The sequence below is a fragment of the Peromyscus californicus genome, unplaced genomic scaffold, assembly GCF_007827085.1.
Source record: "Peromyscus californicus insignis strain IS unplaced genomic scaffold, ASM782708v3 Scaffold_3__1_contigs__length_106647218, whole genome shotgun sequence".
NCBI classification, from domain to species: Eukaryota; Metazoa; Chordata; class Mammalia; order Rodentia; family Cricetidae; genus Peromyscus; species Peromyscus californicus.
This window is the reverse complement of record NW_026294551.1, coordinates 19,853,844-19,878,643: the sequence shown is the minus strand read 5'-3', so window position 1 is coordinate 19,878,643 and position 24,800 is coordinate 19,853,844. Positions and strand designations below refer to the sequence as shown.

At 45.6% G+C, this 24,800-nt stretch overlaps 1 protein-coding gene across 3 annotated transcripts in view; it reads right to left on the bottom strand.

The window, feature by feature from the left end:
• Window positions 1-24,800, bottom strand: part of Eftud2 (elongation factor Tu GTP binding domain containing 2) — a 46,507-nt gene that overhangs the window by 18,720 nt on the left and 2,987 nt on the right. Inside the window, exons 2-11 of one of the 3 annotated variants that reach the window (XM_052756170.1) lie at window positions 23,426-23,534; window positions 15,094-15,259; window positions 13,965-14,043; window positions 12,669-12,744; window positions 12,129-12,194; window positions 11,330-11,365; window positions 10,046-10,136; window positions 9,115-9,197; window positions 6,767-6,933; window positions 4,108-4,232 (exon numbers count right to left, since the gene is read on the bottom strand). In XM_052756170.1, the coding sequence (XP_052612130.1) occupies window positions 4,108-4,232; window positions 6,767-6,933; window positions 9,115-9,197; window positions 10,046-10,136; window positions 11,330-11,365; window positions 12,129-12,194; window positions 12,669-12,744; window positions 13,965-14,043; window positions 15,094-15,259; window positions 23,426-23,530 (994 nt within the window). In that variant the 5' untranslated portion in view covers window positions 23,531-23,534. The remainder of the gene's footprint in view (window positions 1-4,107; window positions 4,233-6,766; window positions 6,934-9,114; window positions 9,198-10,045; window positions 10,137-11,329; window positions 11,366-12,128; window positions 12,195-12,668; window positions 12,745-13,964; window positions 14,044-15,093; window positions 15,260-23,425; window positions 23,535-24,800) is intronic. The other 2 variants (XM_052756172.1, XM_052756169.1) reach the window with 2 other exon arrangements.

Here is a 24,800-nt window from a genome sequence, read left to right as displayed (position 1 = left end):
TATGTACCGCCCTCCAGGTCCTTAAAGGCGTGCGCCACCGCCGCCACGCACTTGCTATGGCTCTAATAGCTCTGACCCCCAGGCAACTTTATTTATTAACATACAATTAAAATCACATTTCAGTACAAATAAAATACCACCACTAGATCCTATATGCTACTGTATTGTCTTTAAATTTTTTGACTGCTAAGAGACACTGGATTATAAAAGCTGCAAGATTAAACCAACCTATATATTTTAAAAATATCTTGACTTCAAAATTTAAGTCAAAAGGTGTATCACTTTGGGGGAGAGGTTATGCTTTTATTTCCACAGGAAATGAAAAGCCGTGGATTCATTCCAGGTTTTTTAAAAAAAAAAAAATCAGGTTTGATCAGAAAAGACCCCTGAAGTCCTGGCTACAGACATTACCTTTAAAAGTTTATGTATTTTCAGAACAAGGGGACCAAACACCAATAAAAACAGATGGCTCAGGTGAGCCAATGTTTCAAAATGCCTGTTACAGTCTTTTCAAAATTCTACATCCAAAACAGTTTCAAGGCAGCTGGCTGAGATGGTCCAACCTCCCGGACTACTCCAGCTGGGACTTCATTTTTATTCTAATTTTCTCAAGGTTCTCCCAAAGATACTAGCACCCCCAGACAACAAAAAGTAGTCTAGAGAACAACGCCCACATTCCCAAAATATTGGTTATGGATATTTGTTACCATTTAAGGGGGGTTGGTTACAAGTTGTTATTGGTAATGGTCAGAAAAAAAGCTGAATAAAGGGGATTAGATTCAGGGATCCTGTCAGTAGAGTATGAGACCCTTCATCTCAGGGTCATGGATTTGAGCTCCAAGTTGGGTGCCAGGTGAAGCATTTATCTAACTATTTTTTTTTTTTAATCTAACTATTATTTATCAATAAAAAGTTGGGAGTCAGGTATCAGGGTAAGAACCTGAATGATCAGGGAAGCAGAGAAGCTACCAGTGACCTCCTTTCTCTTCCATTCCTCAATCCAAAGGGGCCGAGATCTCTCAGCCTCACCTTACTACGTCCTGTCTCCTATCTGTCCTCAGTCCTTAAAGACCTCTATGGCTAATTCTGGTCATCTAGTAGCTAGCTCTGCCCTCTGACTCAAAGCAAACTTTGTTAGAATGCGATTAAGACATCACATCACACAAGTAACCATTTCTCACAAGGCCCAGGGCCTTCTGCAAATAAGAAATTATGCCATCTCAGCCAGCTATGGTGAGGTACAAGTTTGAGGCTAGCCTGGGAACATGCTGAGTTCCAGGTCAACCTGGAATACAAAGTAAAACTAAAGAAAAAAAGAACCTACAAAAACATAAAGAAACTGAAGCATGTCTACCTTATGATTCAAGAAACCTTTGATTTTGTTTTTCATGCTGAAACAAAGGACATTGAAACACACAAACTTCTCTTGGAATTCTGCTCATTTCAGTTTTATCCATTGTCCCTCTACCCATTCAGCCATCCATCCATTTATTTATTTAGGTGCTATGGCTAAAGCCCAGAGCCTCTTGCACACTTAGTATATGCTACCTCAGGCTCCACACTTAGTTCCATCCACCCATGGTTTGTTTACAACTGAAAATAACCAACAGCACTGTCTAACAGCAATAATGTGCTCACAGTTCCAATGATAAGTTGAAAAGCAGAAGTATGTAATACTGTTTTAAAAACAGATTTATTTTTACTGTATGTGTATGAGTGTTTGTCTGCAAGTATGTATGTGCACCATGTATATGCAATGTCCATGGAGGCCAGAAGAGGGCATCATATTCCCTGTAACTAGAGTTACAGACAGTTGTCAAGTGGGCGCTATGAATTGGACCCAGGACCCAGCCAGTATCTCCTTCATGAATAATAATGAACAGCAAAGTAGGGACCATAACAAAACTGTAACAACGGTTATGGCAAAAAAGTCACAGGCAAAGCCAGGAGGTGGTGGTGCACATCTTCAATCCCAGAACTTGGGAGGCAGAAGCAGGTGGATCTTGGTGAGTTCAAGGCCAGCCTGGACTACAGAATGAGTTCCAGGACAGCCAATACTGTTTCACAGAGAAATTCTGTCTTGAAAAAAACCAAAAAGAAAAAAAAAAAAAAAGTCAAAGGCAAATCTGTCTGTCTATCTAATCTATCCTCAGGGTATAGTAGAATGTTTGCCTAGCTTTTGAATTCAATTCTAGGCACTGCAAAAAGAAAACAAAACAAAAAAACAAACCCAAACAGTACAAGATAACAAAAGCAGCGCCCTGAAACAGGCAGGCAGGGGAGAAGAGCTGTGGTGGACTACCGTCCACCAGGCTTTTTTTTTTCTTTTTCTTTTTTTTTTAATCTCGTTTTTGTGGTTTCTTCTTTAATTTTTTAAAAATATTTATTTACTTTATGTATGAGTGCTCTATCTGCGTGTATGCCTTTATGCCAGAAGAGGGCACCAGATCTCATTATAGATGGTTGTGAGGCACCATGTGGTTGCTGGGAATTGAACTCAGGACCTCTGAAAGAGTGGCCAGTGTTCTTAACCACTGAGTCATCTCTCCAGACCCATCTATCAATTTTTTTTGTTTTTTTTTGTTTTTCGAGACAGGGTTTCTCTGTGTAGCTTTGTGCCTTTCCTGGAACTCACTTGGTAGCCCAGGCTGGCCTCGAACTCACAGAGATCCGCCTGGCTCTGCCTCCCGAGTGCTGGGATTAAAGGCGTGCGCCACCACCGCCCGGCTCCATCTATCAATTTTGAGACCTCTGACATGGCTCGTCTCCCCAGCTCTAACATCAGGGTAACAACAACCCTCTATAGAAATCTCACATTGACACACAGGACTCTCACAGCTCCTATGAGAATGAGAGTTAATCAGCGAGGCAGAGATGGAAGCCAGAGAGTCCACTGGGAAGGGAAACTGGTCCCAGGGATATGGTGGTGAGGCTCTAGGAATCCATAACTTCATTTACTAGTGCCTGCCAGGGAGGCTTGTAAAGGCTAACTGCAAATCCAATATGCGTTCTCAATGAGGCCTATCGCATTTCTATGTGCCTAGAGGTGGCTGGCTGGAAAGCTAGCAAGAAGCACCAGCAGTGAAAGTCTGTCCACCCTGGAGAAGAACTGACAGTGCTATGTGGGCACAGGGAATTCCTCCTCTACAAATCTCTAGGAGGTCTTACTCTAGGAGGGATGTTTATTTCTAAAATGAGCTCTCTTTTTCAGACAGGGTATTCCTGTGTAGCCCTGGCTGGCCATAACTCAGAGATCTGTCTGCCTCTCCTTCTGAGTGCTGAGATTAAAGGCTGGCACCATCACACCTGTTTTCTTCCTAATTATTCAAAAATTGTTGTTATATAGAGAGGGTAGAAAGATGGCTCAGTTGCACAGAGATCACTGGTCTTGTAGAGGACCTGGGTTGAGTTACCAGCACCCATATAAGACGGCTCACACCCACCCATCTTCTGGTTGCAAGGAATCCCATGTCCTGTTATAGCTTCTAACCTAAACATTCTCTCTCTTTCTCTCTCATCTTAAAAGGAGGCTGGAAAGATGGTCCAGAAGTTGAAAATACTTGATCTTCCACCTCTGGAACCAAGCTGGTTTCCAGCACTCACATGGCAGCTCACAACCATCTGTAACTCCAGTTCCACACGGGATCCCAACACTCTCTTCTGGCCTCTGTGGGCACACACACACACAAACACACACCAAAAATAAAGTTTTTTATCTTAAAAAAAATATTGTCTAGGGGGCTGGAGAGATGGCTCAGAGGTTAAGAGCACTGACTGCTCTTCCAGAGGTCCTGAGTTCAATTCCCAGCAACCACATAGTGGCCCACAACCATCTGTAATGAGATCTGGTGCCCTCTTCTGGCCTGCAGTCATACATGCTGTATACATAATAAATAAATCTTTAAAAAAAAAAAATACTGTCTAGAAACAACTTAGCCTGAAGAAAGGATTTGAGGCCAAAAGGAGCCCCAAATGTGACAGTAACAAGTGATGAAGTATTCCCCCCACCCCAAGCACAGGGTATGACAGGAAGCCAATTTCTGTGCCATTCTGCAGGACAGGGGACACGAGTGGGCAGCTGGTGAGACGGCAGCAGGCAGAACTTACCAAAGGTGTCAGCATAGATCTTGGCAAAGGAGCCCAGTGTGAAGCAGATGCTGTACTGGGAGCTGGAGAAGCAGACATTGCCCAGCAGCGGGGACAGGATCAGGTTCTCATCGGTGGAATACATGCTGAAACAGACACTGCTGTGAGCCAGGGCCAGGACTTGAGGGAGCCCCGATGCCAGACTCTGCTGCATCATTAACATGCTACCAAAAGGAAGGGTGGTAACTCCCCATCACAGTCTTCAACTCCAGTCTCAGGAGGTGCTGCGTAAGATTCTTAAAATTGCCAAAGCCTGGTCAAGAACATGACATGATGAAGCTGTTCCCTTAGTCCCAGTAACAAGCTGATGTCCCAAAGCTGGGACGTCCTGCAGTCTTGAAAAAGCTAACCACACAGGACAGACTGGGGGAAACCTGCAGGATAGATAAAAACCTCGGAACAAATGAAGCTAATGTGATCAGAGAGGGATACATTTAGGAGACATCTCAATTCCAATACAAATGGTCACATAAAGGGATGGGTCATGCTTGTCTAGCACTCTCAAGGCCCTGGGTTTGAGCCCCAGTACCCATTAAACTAGTTGTGACAGCTTAGCCTTTTATCCTAGCACTCGGGGTGTGGGGGGTGAGATCAGAAGTTCAAGGTCATCCTTGGCTCTATAGGAAGTTCCAGGCAGGGACAGGACAGGGCAGACAAGCACCACCAGGAAAAAAGAGAGAAACAGCAGTGTTGCTCCTCTCCACTGTCACTCTCCTTATTCTGTTTGGCCTCGTTTCACAAATTCATGCTGAAACTTTCATCTCACTATTCTGTAGAATGTAGAGCCTGGCACCGCACACAGTAGGCAAGTGTTCTAGGATGGAGCTAAACTCCAGCCCTAAACTTTTCAAACAACTTGAGAGCCAGCCATTCAGGAAGCCAGGAGTGGAGATGCAGGCCTGTAATCCCAGAGTTTGGGAGGCTGAGGCAGGAGGCTCAGGGGCTCAAGGAGTAAGATGGGCTGTGTTCGCCTGATGCACCTAGTACCATATCCTACAGCCAGACTGTGCTAACATGGGCCTCCAAGCAACTTAGATGTATAATTCTATGCCATCTCCCATATTTATCAATGTGAGCCTAAACCTTCCACCTTCTTAAGAAGCTAATACATGCAGAACGCAAAGCAATTTCTTCATTTACATGGTCCGTGTTAACAGTAAGACAGTGCAGGCCACACCACTCAGCAGCAGGTGCCATATGGCAAGGGAGCTACACCAACTAGCTACTTAATTTCTTTTAACATCCCCATAGGCGATTCTTCATTTACTTAGTTATAAATTTATCAACTCATTTAATTTCACCGTGTGGGTGTAGAGGTCAGAGAACACTTTTGTGGTGTCTGTTCCTCCATCCATCTTTACGTGGGTTCTGGGGATTGAATATAGGTAGTTAAGCTTATGCAAATCCTTTATCTGCTCAGACATCTTGTTGGCCTTCTTTTTGTTTTTTGAGATAGTGTCTCATTCTGTAGCCCAGGTTGACCTCAAACTCATAGCAATTCCCCTGCCTCAGCCTCCCGAGTGCCAGAATTATAGATGGGGACCATTATGCCCCTCTTATTTATTTTTTTTTTTGAGTTGAGGATCGAACCCAGGGCCTTGTGCTTGCTAGGCAAGCGCTCTACCACTGAGCTAAATCCCCAACCCTATTTTTTAAATTAAATTTAATTAATTAATTTTGTGTATGTGGGTGTGCACACCCAGAGACCAGAGGTTGACATTGAGTGTCATTCTCTATTATTCTCCACTTTGATTTTGAAGTCAGGGTCTCTCACTGAACCTGGGGCTCATCAACTGGCCGGACTGGCTAGCCACGGGGTTTCCTGGTCTCCACCTCGCTGTGCTGGGTCACAGGTGTGAGGTACCAACCACCCTAGCTCGTTGCACAGATGCTAAGGATCTGAACTCAGGTCTTCATGAAGCAAGCACTTTACTCACTGAGCCATCTCCCCAGCCCTAACTTGAGTTTCTGAGAGAGGGTCCCTCCCTCCATGTTACTCAGGCCGACCTAGAACTTGCTGTCTACTCCAAGCTAGCTTCAACTCCTAATCCTCCTGCCTTTGGCCTCTCAAGTGCTGGGCCCATCGGCATATGCTACCACACTGCATCTAGTTTCTTCTTTTTTTAATAGAAGCAAAAATGAGCTTTTGGGGGCTGAAGAGATGGCTCAGCAGGTAGAATGGCATATTGCTCTTGCACAGGACCTAGGTTGTTCCCTGCACTCAAATGGAGACTCCCAACTCTCCGTAACTCTAGCTTAAGGAATCTAATGCTTTAAAAAAAAAAACAACTCTGTAAGCATCAGGCAAAACACTCAGATACCTAAATAAACAAATAATAATGAGCTTTCATAACCTGCCCAACTTTACATGGTTGGTGTGTGGCAAAGGTGAGACTGCTTAGAGTCTATTGATGACAAAACCAGAGATGTGTTACTGCACCGCTGGTTACGACACTGAGCTGATGAGGTTAGGCTTGGAGGCAGTCCTGGAGAGACCTGACATGTGCTGTTAGATGTGACAGGCTCACCAACACATGCCAGAAGTCTTCAAGGGTAAAATTAAGATTTATATAAGCCAGACTCTCCTAAGGACAGGAAATCCACTCCAGGAGTCTTATACCTTATCAGTCCATTGACCTCATCCACAATGTGTCGAAGTTTGTAGTAAGCATCTGTTGGAGGCAGCTTCAGCTCCAAAATCAGCCGGTCGATTTTGTTGATGCACACGGTGACTGCCGACCTTTCCTGCACTGCGTGCTTGACCAGCCGTTCTGTGTTCAGCATCACCTGAGAAACACCGGGCTCGGAAGGCGGGGCTAAGGGCAGAGGGCGCATCCACAGCGGAGCCGAAGAGGACGCTCTCAACGCACTTAGGACAAGGGGGAAATCACCTGGGGCGGGGATGGCATCTGGAAGCATCATCCTCAAGGCAGGTATGGAAATGTAAAAGGGTACCTACCCAGCACAACTAAGAAGTAAGTAAACACAATGACAATGCTGAGACCCAGGCTCCTCAGCACTTAGACTGCTAGGAAGAACTTAATGGATTCAGAAGCACTAGGATGAATGATATACTTTCTGCCCCTGGCTCCATCTTTTTCAGTGATCCTAAGGATTAGACCCGGAGTCTGGTATATTTGAGAAATGTTGCCTCCGAGCTACATCCCCAACTCTGTTTTAGTCTATTCTGAGACAGAGTGTCACTAAGTTGCTCAAGCTAGTCTCAAATTTGCTGTCTTCCTACCTGGGCCTCCAGAGGAGTTAGGATGACAGGTATGTGCCACCATGCCCTGGCTGAACAAGCCACTTTCTTGTTTGCTGTTACTATTATTTATTTCTTTGAGGCAAGGTCTTACTCTGTAGCCCCGCCTGCCTCAAACTTGTAGCAACCCTCTTACTTCCCATGTGCTGTGATCACAGACACACAAAGCTACACTCAGTTTGAAGAGGTGACATTTTCAACACCTGTGTGCAGACGAGTGATAGATGTGTGGGTAGGTATTTCTTAGCTGTGCTCATAGTAGCAATGAGCACCCCAGATCTTTGTTTCTAAAGAGTGGTCTCCACTACACAGGGAGTCAGAGCCCGTTGGAGCAATGGCTGGTTTTAGGACTGGGGCAGGGACAGTATAAGAAAACAAGCAAGTGCTCAAAACATGATGAGGTAGGTCAAAAGGATGAAAGAGCCTGTTACAAGGAACTCTGGCTAGTCCAAGATGAGTCAACAAGACCATCAAGATGTATGAGGATATGCTGGGTGTGGTGATGTACACCTTTAACCCCAGTATTTGGGAGGCAGAAGCAGGCAGATCTCTGTGAATTCATGGCCAGCCTAGGCTAGACAGTGAGCTCCAGACCAACCTGGGCTATGAAGTGAGATTTCTTTTTCCTCTTTTTTTCTTCCTGAGACAGGGTTTCTGTATGTACTTCCTACTGTCCTGGAACTTGCTCTGTAGACCAGGCTGGCTTTGAACTCAGAGACTCGCTGCCTCAGCTGGGATTAGAGGCATGCGCCATCCCTGCCTGTCTCTTTTTAACTTTTAAAATTAGTTAGTTATTTCTATGTATGGGGATGTTTTCATGTAATGGCGTGGTGTGAACGTCAAAGGACAACTTTCACAAGCCGGTTCTCAGCTTCTACCACGTGTAGGATCAAGACTGACCTCATGTCACCAGGCTTGGCAGCAAATGCCTTAACAAACAGCCCGCCTGAGTAAGATCTCATTGTTAGCATTAGGCATCTGTACTGGCCGGCCCTTAGGGTCCTGACAGGATGTACCTCAGCTGCAGCCACTAAGAGCACCCCTGTGCACATTCGCTACATTTCGTATAAAAGGCGGGCCCTGTACACCTCCTGTCCGTCCGTCTCTCTCTCTCTCTTCCTCCCTCCCTCCTTTCTCTTTCCCTTCCTCATGCCCAGGGACCGGTCCCTGCCCCCTTCTCTGCCCCTTCTCTCTCCCCTTCCCCTCAATAAACCTCCTCTGTGGGCCCTGTTGTATGGTGACCCCTTCCTGCCATTTTTAAAAGACAATACCCATCTCATTACACAAGACAGAGACAGACAATGATCTGTAAATAGTTTTATGTAACTTGTGGAAGAGGACACATGAGAGAGTGTGTCTCTGGGTACAGAGAAATCATAAAGAGATGAGACTAAGCTCCTTCTACAATGCTTGACAGCGTTTGAACTTTTAAATAAGGTACCTCTGGCTCCCCTGCTGGTATTACACTAGTGATCATATGAATAAAGTTAGTGGCATTACCCAATTGTTCAGTTTAGAAATACAAAAGAATTTCAGCTCCAGTCTCTAACTTTGAACATCACTTGCTTCCCTAAATTTAGAGCAACCCCGAGCCTTAATCACACAGACTTTCATGTTCCCTGGCTCCTAGCTCTCATGGCATTTTGAGTAATGTGTAAGGGGCACAGTAACAGGGGACTAGCTTCTAAGAGACCAGACTGACTTACCCCCTCAGCAGCATCAATGAAAAGCACCACTCCATCTGAGATGCGCAAGCCAGCTGTGACCTCATCAGAAAAATTCACATGTCCTGAAAAGTAAATACCCAGTCATCAGTCATCCCTTGGTGGCATGAGGCAGTTACCTTGCAGGATGACCTGAGGAGCATTGCAAAGTCTGCGAACCCCAATATTCCTCTTCCTTCCCACAGCACCTGGCGGTGTATAAACTCCTCCCACAGGAGTCCCACCCTGGGGTGAAGGTCTCACACAGAAGGTCTCCACACAGAGAAGGGAAAGCAGCTGACATTCCAGCTTAGTTTGATCGGCAATCAACAGAGTTCTGTAAGAGTCATGACTATCTGGAGGCAGGGAAAAGGCAAAGGTGGCTCAGAGCACGGTGAGCTGCCCCAAGAAAACAAGTCACAGACAGGGCGCTGCTGGGGGATGAGGTGGGCTTGGGAGTCAGGCCCTGGGACTTGATGGTGCACTGAAGGCAAATTTACCAAACCCCCAGACGTTGAACAAAAACAATTCTGTGTTAATTCAGCCCTTTCCATAAAAGAGCGAGCCGGCAGCAATCCTCACTGCACCCCTGTCCACTTCTGGAGAAGACTGAGCATGCTGGAGGCCTGGGGCCATGTCCGACTCACTGTGATTTCAGCAGTGGCTACGCATGTGGCCTGACATAAACTGAAATCAGTAAACATAGAGGGTCCCCAAAATTTAAAATTCCATAGGAAAGTAAGAACGGAAGTGAAATCAAAGGCCAGGAGACCGTGTCGGATAGTTCGTCAAAGAAAAGGGAGCTCTTGAAAAAGAACACTCGACCAAGGAGAAGGGAGTAAGCTCCAGGATGCGCCGCTGCGTACTGCTTTGGGGAATGGACACCAACGGAGAAGGGACAGGCTGTGACAGTACAGGGTCAGGGCTGTCCCACCTGGTGTGTCCATGATGTTGAAGAGGTACGACTTCCCTTTGGTGTCCGGCAGCACCACTGTCACCGGAGTGCTCTTGATGCCAACACCTCTCTGAAATTCAGACACAGTGATCAAGACTTCCTCCCGTGTCAGGGGAATTCACCTAGCTCTTGAGGTTTGTCAGTTGCTAGCTTAATTACACTGATGTCTCTCCTTGTAGCAGATGTAATTCTTTTTATCTAGGCCTCTGCGTGGCATGATCTTGTAGATGAAACACACACACACACACACACACACACACACACACACACACTTTTTTTTTGTTTTCAATGGTGCTGGGGATAAACTCGGAGCCTTATGCACGCTAAGCAAGAATCCTACTGTAGTGGGTAGCCAATAATTTCACCAATATTCTACTATAGAATTACACCTCCAGTTCCAAAGACAATTTCCTTTTTGGAGGAGAGAGTATTAGAAATCAAACACAGAGGTCTCTTACATGCTGGCTGAACAATATACTCAGCTCTAAGTTTTTATTTTGAGACAGAATCTCACTAAGTTACTCAGGCTGGCCTCATCCTCACTCTGTCACCCCAGTATGCTTTGAACTTCTTTTTTGGTTTTTTGAGACAGGGTCTCACTATGTTGCTCTTAGGCTGCCCTCGAACTCAAGAGATCCATCTACCTGCCTCTGCCTCCCAAGTGCTGGGATTAAACGCTTGGGCCACTACACTCAGCTGGCTTTGAACTTCTGATGGGCATGCCTCAGCATAGCAACAATGTTGCTATGATGGCTTATCCTGTGAGCACTGTCCTAAATTCCTTTAGTTAACCTTGTGTATGGATGTGAGCCTTCCATGTAGTTCTTGAGAGAAAAGGGGACAGATAATAAAGTAGCGAAGAGAAGAGGTGACAGGGGAGGAAGAGAGATCTAGATGGAACGATAAAAGAATCATAATGGTCCCATAAGCCGTCCACAGAGAAGCCCCTCCTGGAAGGAGATGCACACAGTAGGCATCTTAGGGATTGTCAGGATCTTGTAAAGACGTAGAGTTTTACAAATCTGAACATCACCTCTCAGTATCTGTCTTATTAGGTAGCATTAAATCCACTCAAGCACTGGAAGGCTCCACACCGTGCTCCAGCTTGCCTTCCCAGCTCTCATTATGGGATGACTGAGAGAGCAGAGCGTAGGGCAAGGCTAAATGGGAGTGCTATGGCAAAGGCCTCCCCCCCACGCTCTCTACAAAACTATGGCTGGTGGGCCTGTGTGAGAAAATTCTAATTTCCCAAGACACACTTACCTCTTGCTCTGTGAAGAGGATGTCGGTATAGCACAGCTGGAAAAAATTCAGTGATGTTACCACCTGAATTCAGACTTCTCTCCCATATGCACACCATCAATCACCCTCCCTCACCTCCGCCCATCTCAAGGGGCTTCCCCCAGGAGGAAACTACACCCAAGACAGCAGGCTGTTCCCACAGCAATTCCAGACAATGAGACCATCCCCCGCCCCCGCCATGGAGAATGTCCTGCAAGTGTGGAAAAGGCTGAGTGTGCAGGGTGGTGGGGGTGGGGGGTGTGAGCAGTCTTTAAAGACCATACCATGGCTGAAGCGCTAAGCTGTATACACACACGGCACTGGATCTTAAAGAGTGGCAGAGGGAGACACGGGCCAGCCTTTAAGTCTCACATGTCACAACAGTCAATCTGGCAGAGTCTGAACATTTATTGCACTGAGACTAGCTGCCACTGTTGGCCTTGTTCAGGCATTTAAATTTACCATGAAAACAACAAGGTCCAATTGTATGATATTTATAGAACAGACTATTAATAAAATGACAGGAAAGAGGAGACTATAAAAGTCAGGATACATCACTGAGGAGGGATCCCAAAATGCAGAACAGATCATCTAAAATTACTACAGGTTAATATTCTCCACGCTCCTGAGAAAGCTGAAATTATTTGCTTACACCTATTAATAAAGTACAATCACACAGCAGCAGTCTGTAGACACCACTGATTATGAGTGCAGGGAGAAGGAAGGGAAGGAGCGAGGCATCCCTCTCCGTTCCAAACAGTTCGGCCCAAGTTCTACTCACATCTTGGTCATAGCGTTTTCTGATTTCCGGATGTGTCTGCTCTATTAAGCAATCTACAAAACACGTCTGAAAGGGAAGAGATGGGTAAGACTTGCCAATTATGGAGGAAAATCTGTGCCCCTTTCCTCAAGCTCCCAATCCACCATGTAATTCAGGCATGAAGGGAGGAAGAGGAAAACAAAGAGGATTATGAGACAGCAAAGGATTAACACAGAAGCCATAAGATTATTTTTCAATGAAAGATGAAAGCTTTCTTGGAAAGACTTCCCTCAGGAAATAAAAAGTTATAAAAATCAAAGTAAGGCTCAATTTCCACTTTCTGTCCAGATGTAAACACACCGCTCAGGCATGTAAGTGGCTTAGGAACAGGCTCCAGAAATGCTAGAATTTCACAACAGTTCCAAAAGGGAGTGCTGTCTTGTGTCCCCAAACCACCCACTCTGCCTTAGGACTTCAAACTTCCATCCCTATGACTCTACAGGCTCAGAAGATGAGCAGGTACAAAGAGAAACCCTGTTCCAAGAAGCAGAACAGTCTCACCTTGCCGTGGTGGAGATGGCCACAAAGGGTCACGTTTCGGATGAGCTCTGAGTTGTCCATCAGATCTGCTAAGAAACTGGAAGGAGAAAGGCAAAGAGAAAAGGAACTGTAACAGAAGCTGCCCCACCCCAACAGGGTGGCACAAAGGTGTTTCAGCTATTTTTCAGCCAGGACAACTTTTAGTCCAACTGCAGAATACCCAGAGAAGAGTATCTGGATCTACGTGGCCCTGGCTGGGGTGCCCATCAGACGTGCCCTTCAGATGAAAGGGTGCGTGTGTGGGTCACAGAGTGCGTGGGGAGACCGGAGGACAACTTTTGGGAACCGGTTCTCTCCTGCCATGTGAGTCTCAGGAATAAACTTCGGTTGGGAGACCTGTCTATTCCACTGGGCCATCATGCTCACCCTGACAGAGATTTCAACAGTAAAATGATTGAAAAAGAAAGGCTGAATGAAGAAAAGGCAGGCATGGTGGATCACGCCTGTAACCTCACTGCTTAGGTGGTAAAGGCAACAGAATGAAGACCAGCCAGGGATGCATGAGACCCCAGACAGGGGAGAGACAAGACAGATGCACAGAACAGCTGGACAGAGTGGTACAGGCTCAATACCTAGTAGGTGAGGCAGGGGAGCAGGAATTTAATTTCATCCTTGGCTATCTAGGGAATTTTTGTCTTAAAAACAAAAGAACAAAAATCAGGCTGGGCGGTGGTGGCACACCCCATTAATCCCAGACTCAGGAGGCAGAAGCAGATCGATCTCTGAATTTGAGGTCAGCCTGGTCTACAGAGTGAGTTCCAAGGCAGCCAGGGATACTCCAAGAAACCTTGTCTCAAAAAAACAAAACAACAACCCACCCACCCACCCCCTGCGCAAAAACAAAAACAAAAAACCCCACCACCATCAAAATATATATAGACAGAGACAGAGACAGACAGACAGTCAACAATAAAAAGTTATCAGCAGGGGCTTCCTGGAGCCATTTTTCAGCTGCTAATCACAGCTGTGGTGATCTCAACACTGATAATTGTAACACCCTATACATCTCAAAGGCTGGCTCCCAGGACTACCTTGGGTTGGAGGCAGTGCTGGGACAGAGGAAGAGGAAACAGCTGACATCCAGATGAGAGCTGGCAGAAAAGACTGAACTTAAACATTCCAGCAGCCATAGTTCTGGTGGATCATAAAAAACTGCTGTCATAATTCTCTGGCTCCTTCAATCATAAACCCCATTTTCCTGCCTTAAGAAAAGATGCACTATTTCTTCAGAGAACTGAGAGAGGCCTTATAACTTACTCCATCTCATACACTGTGACAGGTAATGTCTGCTCCATCAGAGTGAATTTCTTGGTTTTCACTGGCTTTATAATGGGCTCTAGGGGGGAAAAAGAAAAGTAGTGACATGTAGTTAAGTATAAACCAAAAATACAGAGCTCGATTCCACTGGATTGGGCTTTAGAGCACATGATATATAACATCAATTTGTTTTATTCTCAAGGATCTGTCAGTCAGGTTGACAGTGGGGGAATGCTATTTCAGCATGAGACAGCAAAGAGACTTGAACTGCGCACTGAAGAGCATGAAGTTTATTTGGTGTGATATGGTGAAATAATGGATACAAAAATCCCCAAGTCTCTTTACATTTTAAAATGGAATCGCTTTCCAGAACCACTATTAAAGAGTTGGACAATAAACACAAGGACTGCTAAGAAGGGCTGGAATTTGCATGGAAAAATATCAGACCAAAGAGAGAACTTAGCAGTTTTGGTTTTTTTTTTTTTGTTGGTTTTTTTTTTTTTTTTTTTTTTTTTGAGACAGGGTTTCTCTGTAGTTTTGCGCCTTTCCTGGAACTCACTTTGTAGACCAGGCTGGCCTCGAACTCACAGAGATCCTCCTGCCTCTGCCTCCTGAGTGCTGGGATTAAAGGCGTGCGCCACCATCGCCCGGCAAGAACTTAGCAGTTTTTAAGCACTGAGAAGTAGATAAAGCACTATCTCCTTTTAAAACATATGTATATATTTAATTATTTTATTTCACGTGTATGGGTGTTTTGCCTGTGTGTATGTTTGTATACCATGTGTGTGCCTGATGCTCTCAGGAGTCAGAAGAGGGCACTGGATCTTCTTTTGTGACAGATGGCTGAGTTACAGATGGTTGTGAGCTGTGTGAGCGGTCATGTGGGTACTTGGAATTGATCCCGGGTCCTCTGCAAGAGCAGCCAGTGCTCTTAACTGCTGAGCCATTGCTACAGGTCAAAAGTACTAACTCTTCATTTACTAACAAGCTGAGTTTTGTTGAATATTAAAAAACAAAGTTAACTGAATGTTAATCCATCAATACTGGAAATTAAAGGGAAAAAAAATCACCCAATTTATTGACTGAACTTTGAAGATAGACAGCTAGGCAAGGTTTCCTCCAGTCATACCTGTGAGAGGCTGAGTGTCTTCCTCCTGAACTATGGTCTCCACCTCAGGGCCGTACACCTCCTCAGCTGTGGGGTAGTATTTCTTGTCCTCGTGCAGCACCACTTCCATGCCAGGGTGGTCATCATCATGCTCGCCCACGTCATCCTCATCCTCATCCTCATCCATCTAAAGGCAAGAGGGAGAGGGAGGACAGAAGGGGTCCCTCTTCCTGCTTTACTACTGACTACACCTTCTGTGGAAGAACCGACTTTCTGCATCTTCCTTTAAGTTCTGTGCTGGGGAGGAGGGTCCCTACTCCTTGGAAGACCCTCCACTCAAGGGACACTGGGGGCTTTGACTATGGCAGTTCTGTTGCACCAAACCTGTCTTAATGGGATCACTGGCCACAGTGGACTGAGATTAAAGAAAACAAACAGCTCATTACAACACAGCCAATTAGGAAAAAAACAAAACAAAACCCCCAAAACCCACTTTCTCTAAGAGCAAAAATCAAGAGCCAGAGGCAGAAATTAGGAACAGACCTGTATCCTTCCATTTTTCTCTTAGACTGACAAACTGGTTTTGGAAAACTGTCTTGGTTACAGGTAACAGGTATTGTCGAGAATGCAAAGCTGAGCCCTCACCTGCTGTGAGTGGGGAACCAGTGGTGCTGCCTTGGAAAGCTCTCTAAAATGTTCAACAGAACGTTAAACACAATCAAGCAATCCCAGCCCTAAATGATGTCCTAGTTAGGGTTTCTATTTTTTTCTTTGAGACAGGGTTTCTCTGTGTTGCCCTGGCTGTCCTTGAACTCACGAGATCCGCCTGCCTCTGCCTCCTGAGCGCTGGAAATAAAGGTGCTCATCAACACTGACCACAGGGTTTCTAATTGCTGTGATAAAACACCATGACTACCTTGGGGAGGAAAGGGTTATATTTCTGCTTACACTTCTACATCATAGTCCATTACTGAGGGAAGTCAGGGCAGGAACCTGGAGGCAGGAGCTGAAAAGAACCCATGGAGGAATGGAATGCTTTTTACTGGCTGGCTCCTCGTGGCTTGCTCAGCCTGCTTTCTTTTCTTTTTATTTATTTATTTATTTATTTATTTATTTATTTATTATGTATATAGTGTTCTACCTGCACGCATCCCTGCAGGCCAGAAGAGCGCCAGATCTCATCACAGATGGTTGTGAGCCACCATGTGGTTGCTGGGAATTGAACTCAGAACCCTTGGAAGAGCAGCCAGTGCTCTTAACCTCTGAGCCATCTCTCCAGCCCCATCAGCCTGTTTCTTATAGCACCTATGACCACCAGCCCAGGGTGGCACTCTCCACAGTGAGCTGGGCCCTCCTCATCAATCAATTGAGAAAATGCACCACAGGCTTACCCATTGGCCAGTCTGGTGGGGGCATTTTTCTCAATTGAGGTTCCCCCCCCTCTGTTTTTTGAGACAGGTTTTCTTTGTGTAGCTTTTCGCCTTTCCTAGAACTCATTCTGTAGCCCAGGTTGACCTCGAACTCACAGGAGATTTTGTCTTTGAAGAGGACTCTAGCTTGTGTCAAGTTGACAATAAACTAGCTGGTACAAGTATAAACCTCAAATATACAAAATTACGAATGCACAAAGACTTGTAATATTTTATAATTGTAATAATAATACAATAATACTGTAAAACTATTATTATTATTTGGCTTTTTCAAGACAGGATTTCTGAGTCTGGCTTGGAACTCACTCTGTAGAGCAGGCTGGCCTTAAACTGTGTCACAGAGATCTGCTTGCCTCTGCCTCCTGAGTGCTGGGATTAAAGGTGTGCACCATCACAGCCTGTCGTAAATAATTATTCTTGGTAGTGTTATTCATAATAGCAAAAACAAAACTAGAAACCCAAAAATAGACCAACTTATGACTGGGTAGTGAAATATACTGCTTTCATACAAAACAATATTTGGCAATAAAAGGAAATGAATGCACATATCATCTGTGTGCATACTGCTACAACACAGATATACACAGGTGCAACTCTAAAACATGATGCACAGTGAAGGTATCCAGACATAAAGGCTCCATGGTGTATCATCTCATTTGCATGCAAATACAAAGGGAAAGAAAACAGGGTGGAGGGAAGGCGAAGGTCAGCAGGTATAGATTCTTCCTGGGATGATGAAAATGTTCTAAAGCTGATAATGGTGATGGTGCTATGACTTTGTGAATATCCTAAAAACAACTAGATTAAGTGCCTAACAATTAATTGACCCCAAATGTTAAGTCCTTACATATCAACTCCTGGATATGAGCAACACTGAGCAAAAACTATTCCTCATCAGCTAAGAGAGTCTTGGGGTGGGGGCAGGGAGAACATTCTATTTAGTTGAAACAGCAAATGAAAAGACTCCAGCCAAGCAAACGTGGAGACTGTGAGGGTTAGCCAGGAAGCCAACATGTTTAGGAGTAGAGGGAACAATGGAAAAGTAAACTCAAGTAACACAGGAGGAACCACAGAGGACCTTCCAGATCATTTAAGTAATCTGACCCTCCACCCCCTCCCACCCCCGGTGGTTCTGTGTGTGTGTGTGTGTGTATGCTGGCAAGGTGCCGTCTTTTGAGACAGTCTCTGTGACCCGGGGCTTGTGGATTAGCTGAAACAGGTTGGCCCCCCTGCCCCAGCCCCAGCCCAGCCGTGTCTACCTCCCCAGCAGCGGGTCTTCGAGAGCACACTACTACACCTGGTATCTTTATGGGTTCTAGGGACCGAATTTAGGCCCTTATGCTTGTACGGCAACTGAGCCAGTATCCTCGGTCCTGACTTCACTCTTTCTAGAATAATAGTTTCAACTAGGGTAATCCGCAGCAGCAGTTATAGCTCAGTGCCTTGGGCTCAAATCTCAGCACTGTGTGTGTTGGGGGAGGATGGGGACGACCCATTGTGTTTCCCAGCCTGAGAACATCCTGAAAGGAAGGTTGGTTAGGAGCCTACTGCAGGAATTTAGTAGAGACAGTGACTTGCACCACGGTGGCTGTGAAGGTGATGAGAAGAGGCTGAAGCCTAGAAACACTTCGCAGAATCAAATGTTTTCTAGTAAATGAAAGCACGTTGAAGGAGAGGGGGAGGAGGCCTCTGACATGAGCAACTGGAGCAGGGCACTGGTCTACATGGGTGAGGAAGACTTTAAGAGCAGTATGGGGAGGCACTCGGAATTTGGCAGATACGCTACATCTGCGCCTCTCCATCAGGCATCGAGGAGAGAAGCCAAGTCAGATGCAGGACACATAAAGCTGAGGTTCAAGAGAAAAAAGGCTTTTGAAGACAGAAACCCCCGAGTCTCTGGACACAGAAGTCACCTGAGACTGGATAAGATGACCAGTACAGATTCTATTATGTAGTTCTGGCCTGTGCCTCTGCGTGCTGGGATTAAAGGTGAACACCGAGAAGGTTTTAAGGTGGAGTACCAAGTCTCCCCACTAGTGAGGAAAAACTGATGGAAGTGCTGGAGTGGGGAGGAAGGACGAGGGGTGGAGGTGGGGGCTAGTTGACTGAAAACAGAACAGAGCGGAAGGCATCGTGTGCAGAGAGGTGGGTAGATACAGTGGTGGGCGTTTGCTTTCCTTCACACAAACTCCAAAATGTCAACCAGTTTGGTTTTTGTTTTTTTTTTAAAGAATGCAAATCCCTCCAGTGGTGAGTGGGCTGCCTGGCTACCTCCTGCATCTGTATGTTCTACTTCTGATAACGCGGCCTGAGATTACATCAGCTCTTTCGGCAGCCAGACATAGCCTACTGACGGTGGCTCCCAACACCACCAAGCCGGTCCTCTGCCCACACGGCTGATGCATTAGGAATGGAACCGTGGGCTTTCTGTAACAACTTCAACTCTCAATCACGTCTCCACCTGAGCATATGCAGTAGCTCAAACAAGCCTCACACAGAGCGAACAAGCAGCCTTCCAGCACTCCCTTCTGTCTGCTGACAAGAAGCACCCCTCTAGGTACCTTGCTTCGCTCCTACTCAAGCAGTGGCCCGACCCCACACCTTCACATGAATGCTAGTAGCTCTGCGATGGACCCCTGGCTGGCTGTCAGGCCTCCAGCCCTCCACTCACTGAAGGAAGGACTCCAGCATTTTGCTTTGACTGTGTCATCCCTTGCTCTCAGTTCTTTTACTTCTGAAACAGGCTCTCACTGTGTAGCCCTGGCTGTCTTGGAACTCGCTATATGGACCAGAGTGGCTATGAACCCATAGAAATCTGCCAGCTTTGGCCTCTGCTGGGATTAAAAGTGTGCACCACCTCACCTGGCTCTTACTCCCAGTTTTCCATGCAAGGCTTTCAACTCTCGAGCCGCCACCTCCTGTGCTTCACACCCACAGCAGTCCTCTAAGGACTAGACCGGTGATCTGGAGAAGAATGGTTTACTGGTTCCTGCTACCTGTGGACCCTTCTCGCTGTACTCCTTCCCTCAGAATAAGCACCCTTCTTGCAAACTTTCATGCATTTGAGCTCCAAATAGCTTGTTTGGGTTTGGTTTCTGGTTTTTTGAGACAGGATTTCTCTACGTAGCCTTGGCTGTCCTGGAACCCACTCTGTACACCAGGCTGCCCTCGAACTCAGAGATCTGCCTGTCTCTGCCTCCGCATGCTGGGATTAAAGGTGTGCACCCAGCTTCTTTTTGTTTTTTTAAGACAGAGTTACACTCTGCAGTTCAAGCTGGCCTTGAACTTGTGATCTTCCTGCTTCCACTTTTCAACTGCTAGGATAACAGGCATGTACTACCATGGGCAACAAGCTCCCAAATGCTACGTACATCTTCATTAGCAAAATCACATGCATCTCTTTACTGTAGACACTTCAATACGGAATTTAAAGAGTCATCCTATAATCCCAAGGCACAAAAATCATGAGTTCACTGCCATGCCGGGCTACTTAATGACTTGTAAGCCAGTTTGGAGGACAATGAAAGATCCTGTTTCTAACTTTAAAAAAAAAAAAAAAAAAAAAAAATCACAAAAGTCTTGTTGTCCAGGCACAGTATATACTCCTATAATATCAGAACCTGGGAGACTGAGGCAGAGGGATCATTAGTTCAAGGCCAGCTTGGCTGCATAGTGAATTCCAGGGCACTCTTGCCTATATAGCTAGTCTCTGCCCCTTTTTTTTTTAAGTATTTTTTTTTTTTTTTTTTTTGGCTTTTCGAGACAGGGTTTCTCTGTGTAGCTTTGCGCCTTTCCTGGAACTCACTTGGTAGTCCAGGCTGGCCTCGAACTCACAGAGATCCGCCTGGCTCTGCCTCCCGAGTGCTGGGATTAAAGGCGTGCGCCACCACCGCCCGGCATGTATTTTTTAAAAGTATTTTAAAGCCGGGCGGTGGTGGCGCACGCCTTTAATCCCAGCACTCAGGAGGCAGAGCCAGGCGGATCTCTGTGAGTTCGAGGCCAGCCTGGGCTACCAAGTGAGTCCCAGGAAAGGCGCAAAGCTACACAGAGAAACCCTGTCTCGAAAAACAAAAAACAAAACAAAACAAAACAAAAAAAAAAAAGTATTTTAAAATAGCTGGTGTAAACCTCAGTAGAAGAGAACTCGCATACCAAATACAAGGCCTTGGGTTGAAATCCCAGCACCAAAAAAAAAAAAAAAAAAGGGCTGCACACTAGGGAGAAGTGAGCAGCAGCCATCAGATGCTGATCAGCAACAGGGAAGAATCGCCAACGTTCCACTCATCACACAGCAGAGGGAGACAGCATGAAAGAGAATGGAGCGATAACATACCACCATGCACTTAAGTTTAAGATTTATGCACCAAGTATAGACTCTACATATTTAGCAACTCACACCAACAAAACATACATACGCGGGCTGGAGAGATGGCTCAGCGGTTAAGAGCACCAACTGCTCTTCCAGAGGTCCTGAGTTCAATTCCCAGCACCCACATGGTGGCTCATTACCATCTGTAATGAGATCTGGCGCCCTCTTCTGTATACATAATAAATAAATAAAACTTTAAAAAAAAAGAAAAAAAAACAACATACATACGCCATTAGAATGACTACTATGGTGGCAGTATGGGAATAAGACTAATTAATAAATTAAACAAAAGCAGAGACTTGGCGGACACTGAGCAGCTCAGGTGTGAGCAGCACTCATATGGCCCTCCCCATCCATTTTTCGTCGTGTGTGTCAGCAGATTTAAAGGGCTGTAACTCACCACCTTAAACGCAGTCAGCAGTCAGTGCTTTCAGTCCACCTGCACAACTGCACAATCAACTTTGGACACCTTTATCCCCCGAAGGAACTCTGTCCGGAGTTCTCGCCTTCCAACCTGGGCACCCTCTGGTCAGCTGCTGTGTCTCTACAGCTGCCCACCCATTCTCTGGGCCCACATGGAAGGCTGCTTCCGTAGATGCAGCTCGTGGTCACACGGGTCAGGAACGCCCTCACAGACTTCCACTCTGGTACAGAACTGTATCACCTAACTAGCTCTTGTCTCCTACTGTAAATATTTTGGTACTTCATCTCCTCCAGGAAGGCAAAGCTATGCCCTGCTCTCTTGGCATCATGAATCTTTTTTTTTTTTTTTTTTTTTTTTTTTTTTGGTTTTTTCGAGACAGGGTTTCTCTGTGTAGCTTTGCGCCTTTCCTGGAACTCACTTGGTAGTCCAGGCTGGCCTCGAACTCACAGAGATCCACCTGGCTCTGCCTCCCGAGTGCTGGGATTAAAGGCGTGCGCCACCACCGCCCGGCGAGCATCATGAATCTTTGAAGAGTAAAGAGCTCTATGAACACTGACCGAAAGAAATATTGGCTTTACTTAGTCTGGACTCCAGATTTGCTGGGATCATTTTGAATTTTGATTCTGTTCTCTAATATGTTAGCTTTAATGTGCTGTGCAAGTTTAACAATTCCAATTAGAAAGGACAGAACAAAGCAGAGATGTTTTTGTGTGGCAACAGGAGGGTCTCCGGGGCTAACTGGCCAGCCAGTCTAGACAAAGTGATGAGCTCCAATGAGCAATCTTGTCTCAAAGGAGGTTGAACAACATTCCTGAAAAAGGACAGCAGAGGTTGTCCCCAGCCCTCCACACAAGCACATAGGTGCACCTGCACACACATGAACACTCTACACATGCATATAAAATAATTTAAAAGGTCCATAAAGGAGAAATGGCTCAATGTTGAGCATTTGCTGCCCTTGCAGAGAACCTGGGTTTGGTCCCCAGCACCCACATGGCAGCTCACAACTGCCTGTAACTCTAGTTTTTACTAATTCTTTTTTTTGTTTTGTTTTGTTTTTTTGTTTTTTCGAGACAGGGTTTCTCTGTGTAGCTTTGCGCCTTTCCTGGAACTCACTTGGTAGTCCAGGCTGGCCTCGAACTCACAGAGATCCGCCTGGCTCTGCCTCCCGAGTGCTGGGATTAAAGGCGTGCGCCACCACCGCCCGGCTAGTTTTTACTAATTCTTTAGAGCTATATTTTGGAGACAGGATCATAGTCTAGGCTTACCTCAAACTCATTATGAACTGAAGCTAACTTTGAACTCCTTATTTCCTGCCTCCATTTCCAAGTGCTGGGACTACATAACATTCCTTGGCTTTATAATAAAGTGCCTTTTGCAAGCCTCAAACTATTTTGAACTTTGTCTCCCATTCCTAAACTGGAGTAATAGAAATCTGCACCCTCCTTTTGTATGCCTCTTTTTTTTCTGATATAGCGTTTCTCTGTGTAGCCCTGGATGTCCTGGAACTCTATAGACCAGGCTGGCCTCGAATTCACAGAGATCCTCCTGCCTCTGACTCCCAAGTGCTGCGATTACATCTGTGTGCCAGCACACCACCGGGCTTTGTATGCCTCTTTTAAAATCTGGGCTCACAAGGGAGTTCCACGTGCAGATGCACTGACACAGATGACTGCCAGCTCCTAACTGGGGTTACTCCTGATTGTCAAAAGATATTGCGGGGAGCTAGAAGACTTATTCCAGAACTACTACTAGAGCTCAGATTCTAAAACTACCTCATGAACGAAACTCTTATATTCCCTTCTGAACTTTTAGGGGCCAATATAAAATTCCAATAAAAGGCATGTTATAAAAAAGGCAACATTAGAAATACATGTAGGTTATTACAGGAGTATTGTTTAAAGGTGGAGGGGGATAAAGAAAACAATGTTTAGCTGGGCAGTGGTGGCTCACACCTTTAATTCCAGCACTGGGGAGGCAGAGGCAGGCAGTTCTCTCTGAGTTTCAGGCCAGCCTGATCTACAGAGTGAGTTCCAGGACAGCCAGAACTGTTACACTGAGAAACCTTGCCTGGAAAAAAACAAAAGAAAACAAAAACCCAACCCCCAAAAAGAAAAAACAATGTTTTACCTCATCAAGATCTTTTGTCTCTCTTCCCAGTTCATCATCATCTTCATCAGAATCAAGCTCTGGTCCAATGTAATTCCCAAATTCATCATACAAGTCAGTATCCATGATGCTACAAGTCAAGAAGAGAGGAATCAGATCTGGCAAGTCCTGAAAGCCTGCATCACACCCTGTCTCCTTTACACACCTTTCCCTCAGGAGTTAACTTGTGACTGACCAATCTACTGAAGACTCTCCCCAGAGCCCAGGACTTTCTCCACTTCTCTGTCCTCTAATTTTACCTATTTACACACCCCCTCACCCTCTTGACTTTATTTAGGGACAGGGCTTCTTGTTGCCCAAGCTGGTCTCAAACTCTATGTAGCCCACACTGGTCTTAAACTCCTGATCCTCCTGCCTTAGTCTCTTTAAGTGCTGGGATAACAAACATATGCCCTGTGCCTGGCTTTATTTATTTACATTTTTTATTTATTTTTATTTTCTGTGTATAGGTGTTTCGCCTGCATATATGTCTGTGTACCATGTTTCTAGACATAATGCCCACAAAACCAGAAGAGGAAGTCAGATGCCCTGAACTGAAATTCTAGACCAGGTGTAAGCTAACGTGTGGGTAGTGAGAATCGAACCTTGGTCCTTTGAAAGAGTAGCTAGTACTCTTAACCACTGAGCCATCTCCCCATTCCCACCTGGTTTTATTTTTAATTTTAAAGACAGGGTCACTGCTACCCAAACTGGCCTTGAACTCTAGATCTTCTCCCTCTGCCTCCCAAGCTGACACAACAGGTAACTCGCGCCCAGTCCACCCTCCCCTTTTCTAAATGTATTTACTCAATTAAATTTATTTACATGTGTGTACATGTCTGTGTGTGTCTATGTGTGACTGTATGCACATGTATCAAAGACAGCACTGGATCCTTTGGGGAACACAAGGATTGTCACATGGGTACTAGGATCTGATTGCCACTCTTCATGACTGCCTAGCAAGTGCTCTTAACTGCTGAGTCATTTCTCCAGCCTCTCACTTCTTTTTTTATTTTTTATTTTATTTATTTAATTTATTTATTTATTTTGGTTTTTCGAGACAAGGTTTCTCTGTGTAGCTTTGCGACTTTCCTGGATCTCGCTCTGTAGACTAGGCTGGCCTCGAACTCACAAAGATCCGCCTGCCTCTGCCTCCCGAGTGCTGGGATTAAATGCGCTATGCTGATCGGGTGTCCGCACTAAGTTCGGCATCAATATCGTGACCTACGGGAGCAGGGGACCACCAGGTTGCCTAAGGAGGGGTGAACCGGCCCAGGTCGGAAACAGAGCAGGTCAAAACTCCCGTGCTGATCACTTCTTTTTTTAATACTAACATTCTCAAAATATCACAATACAA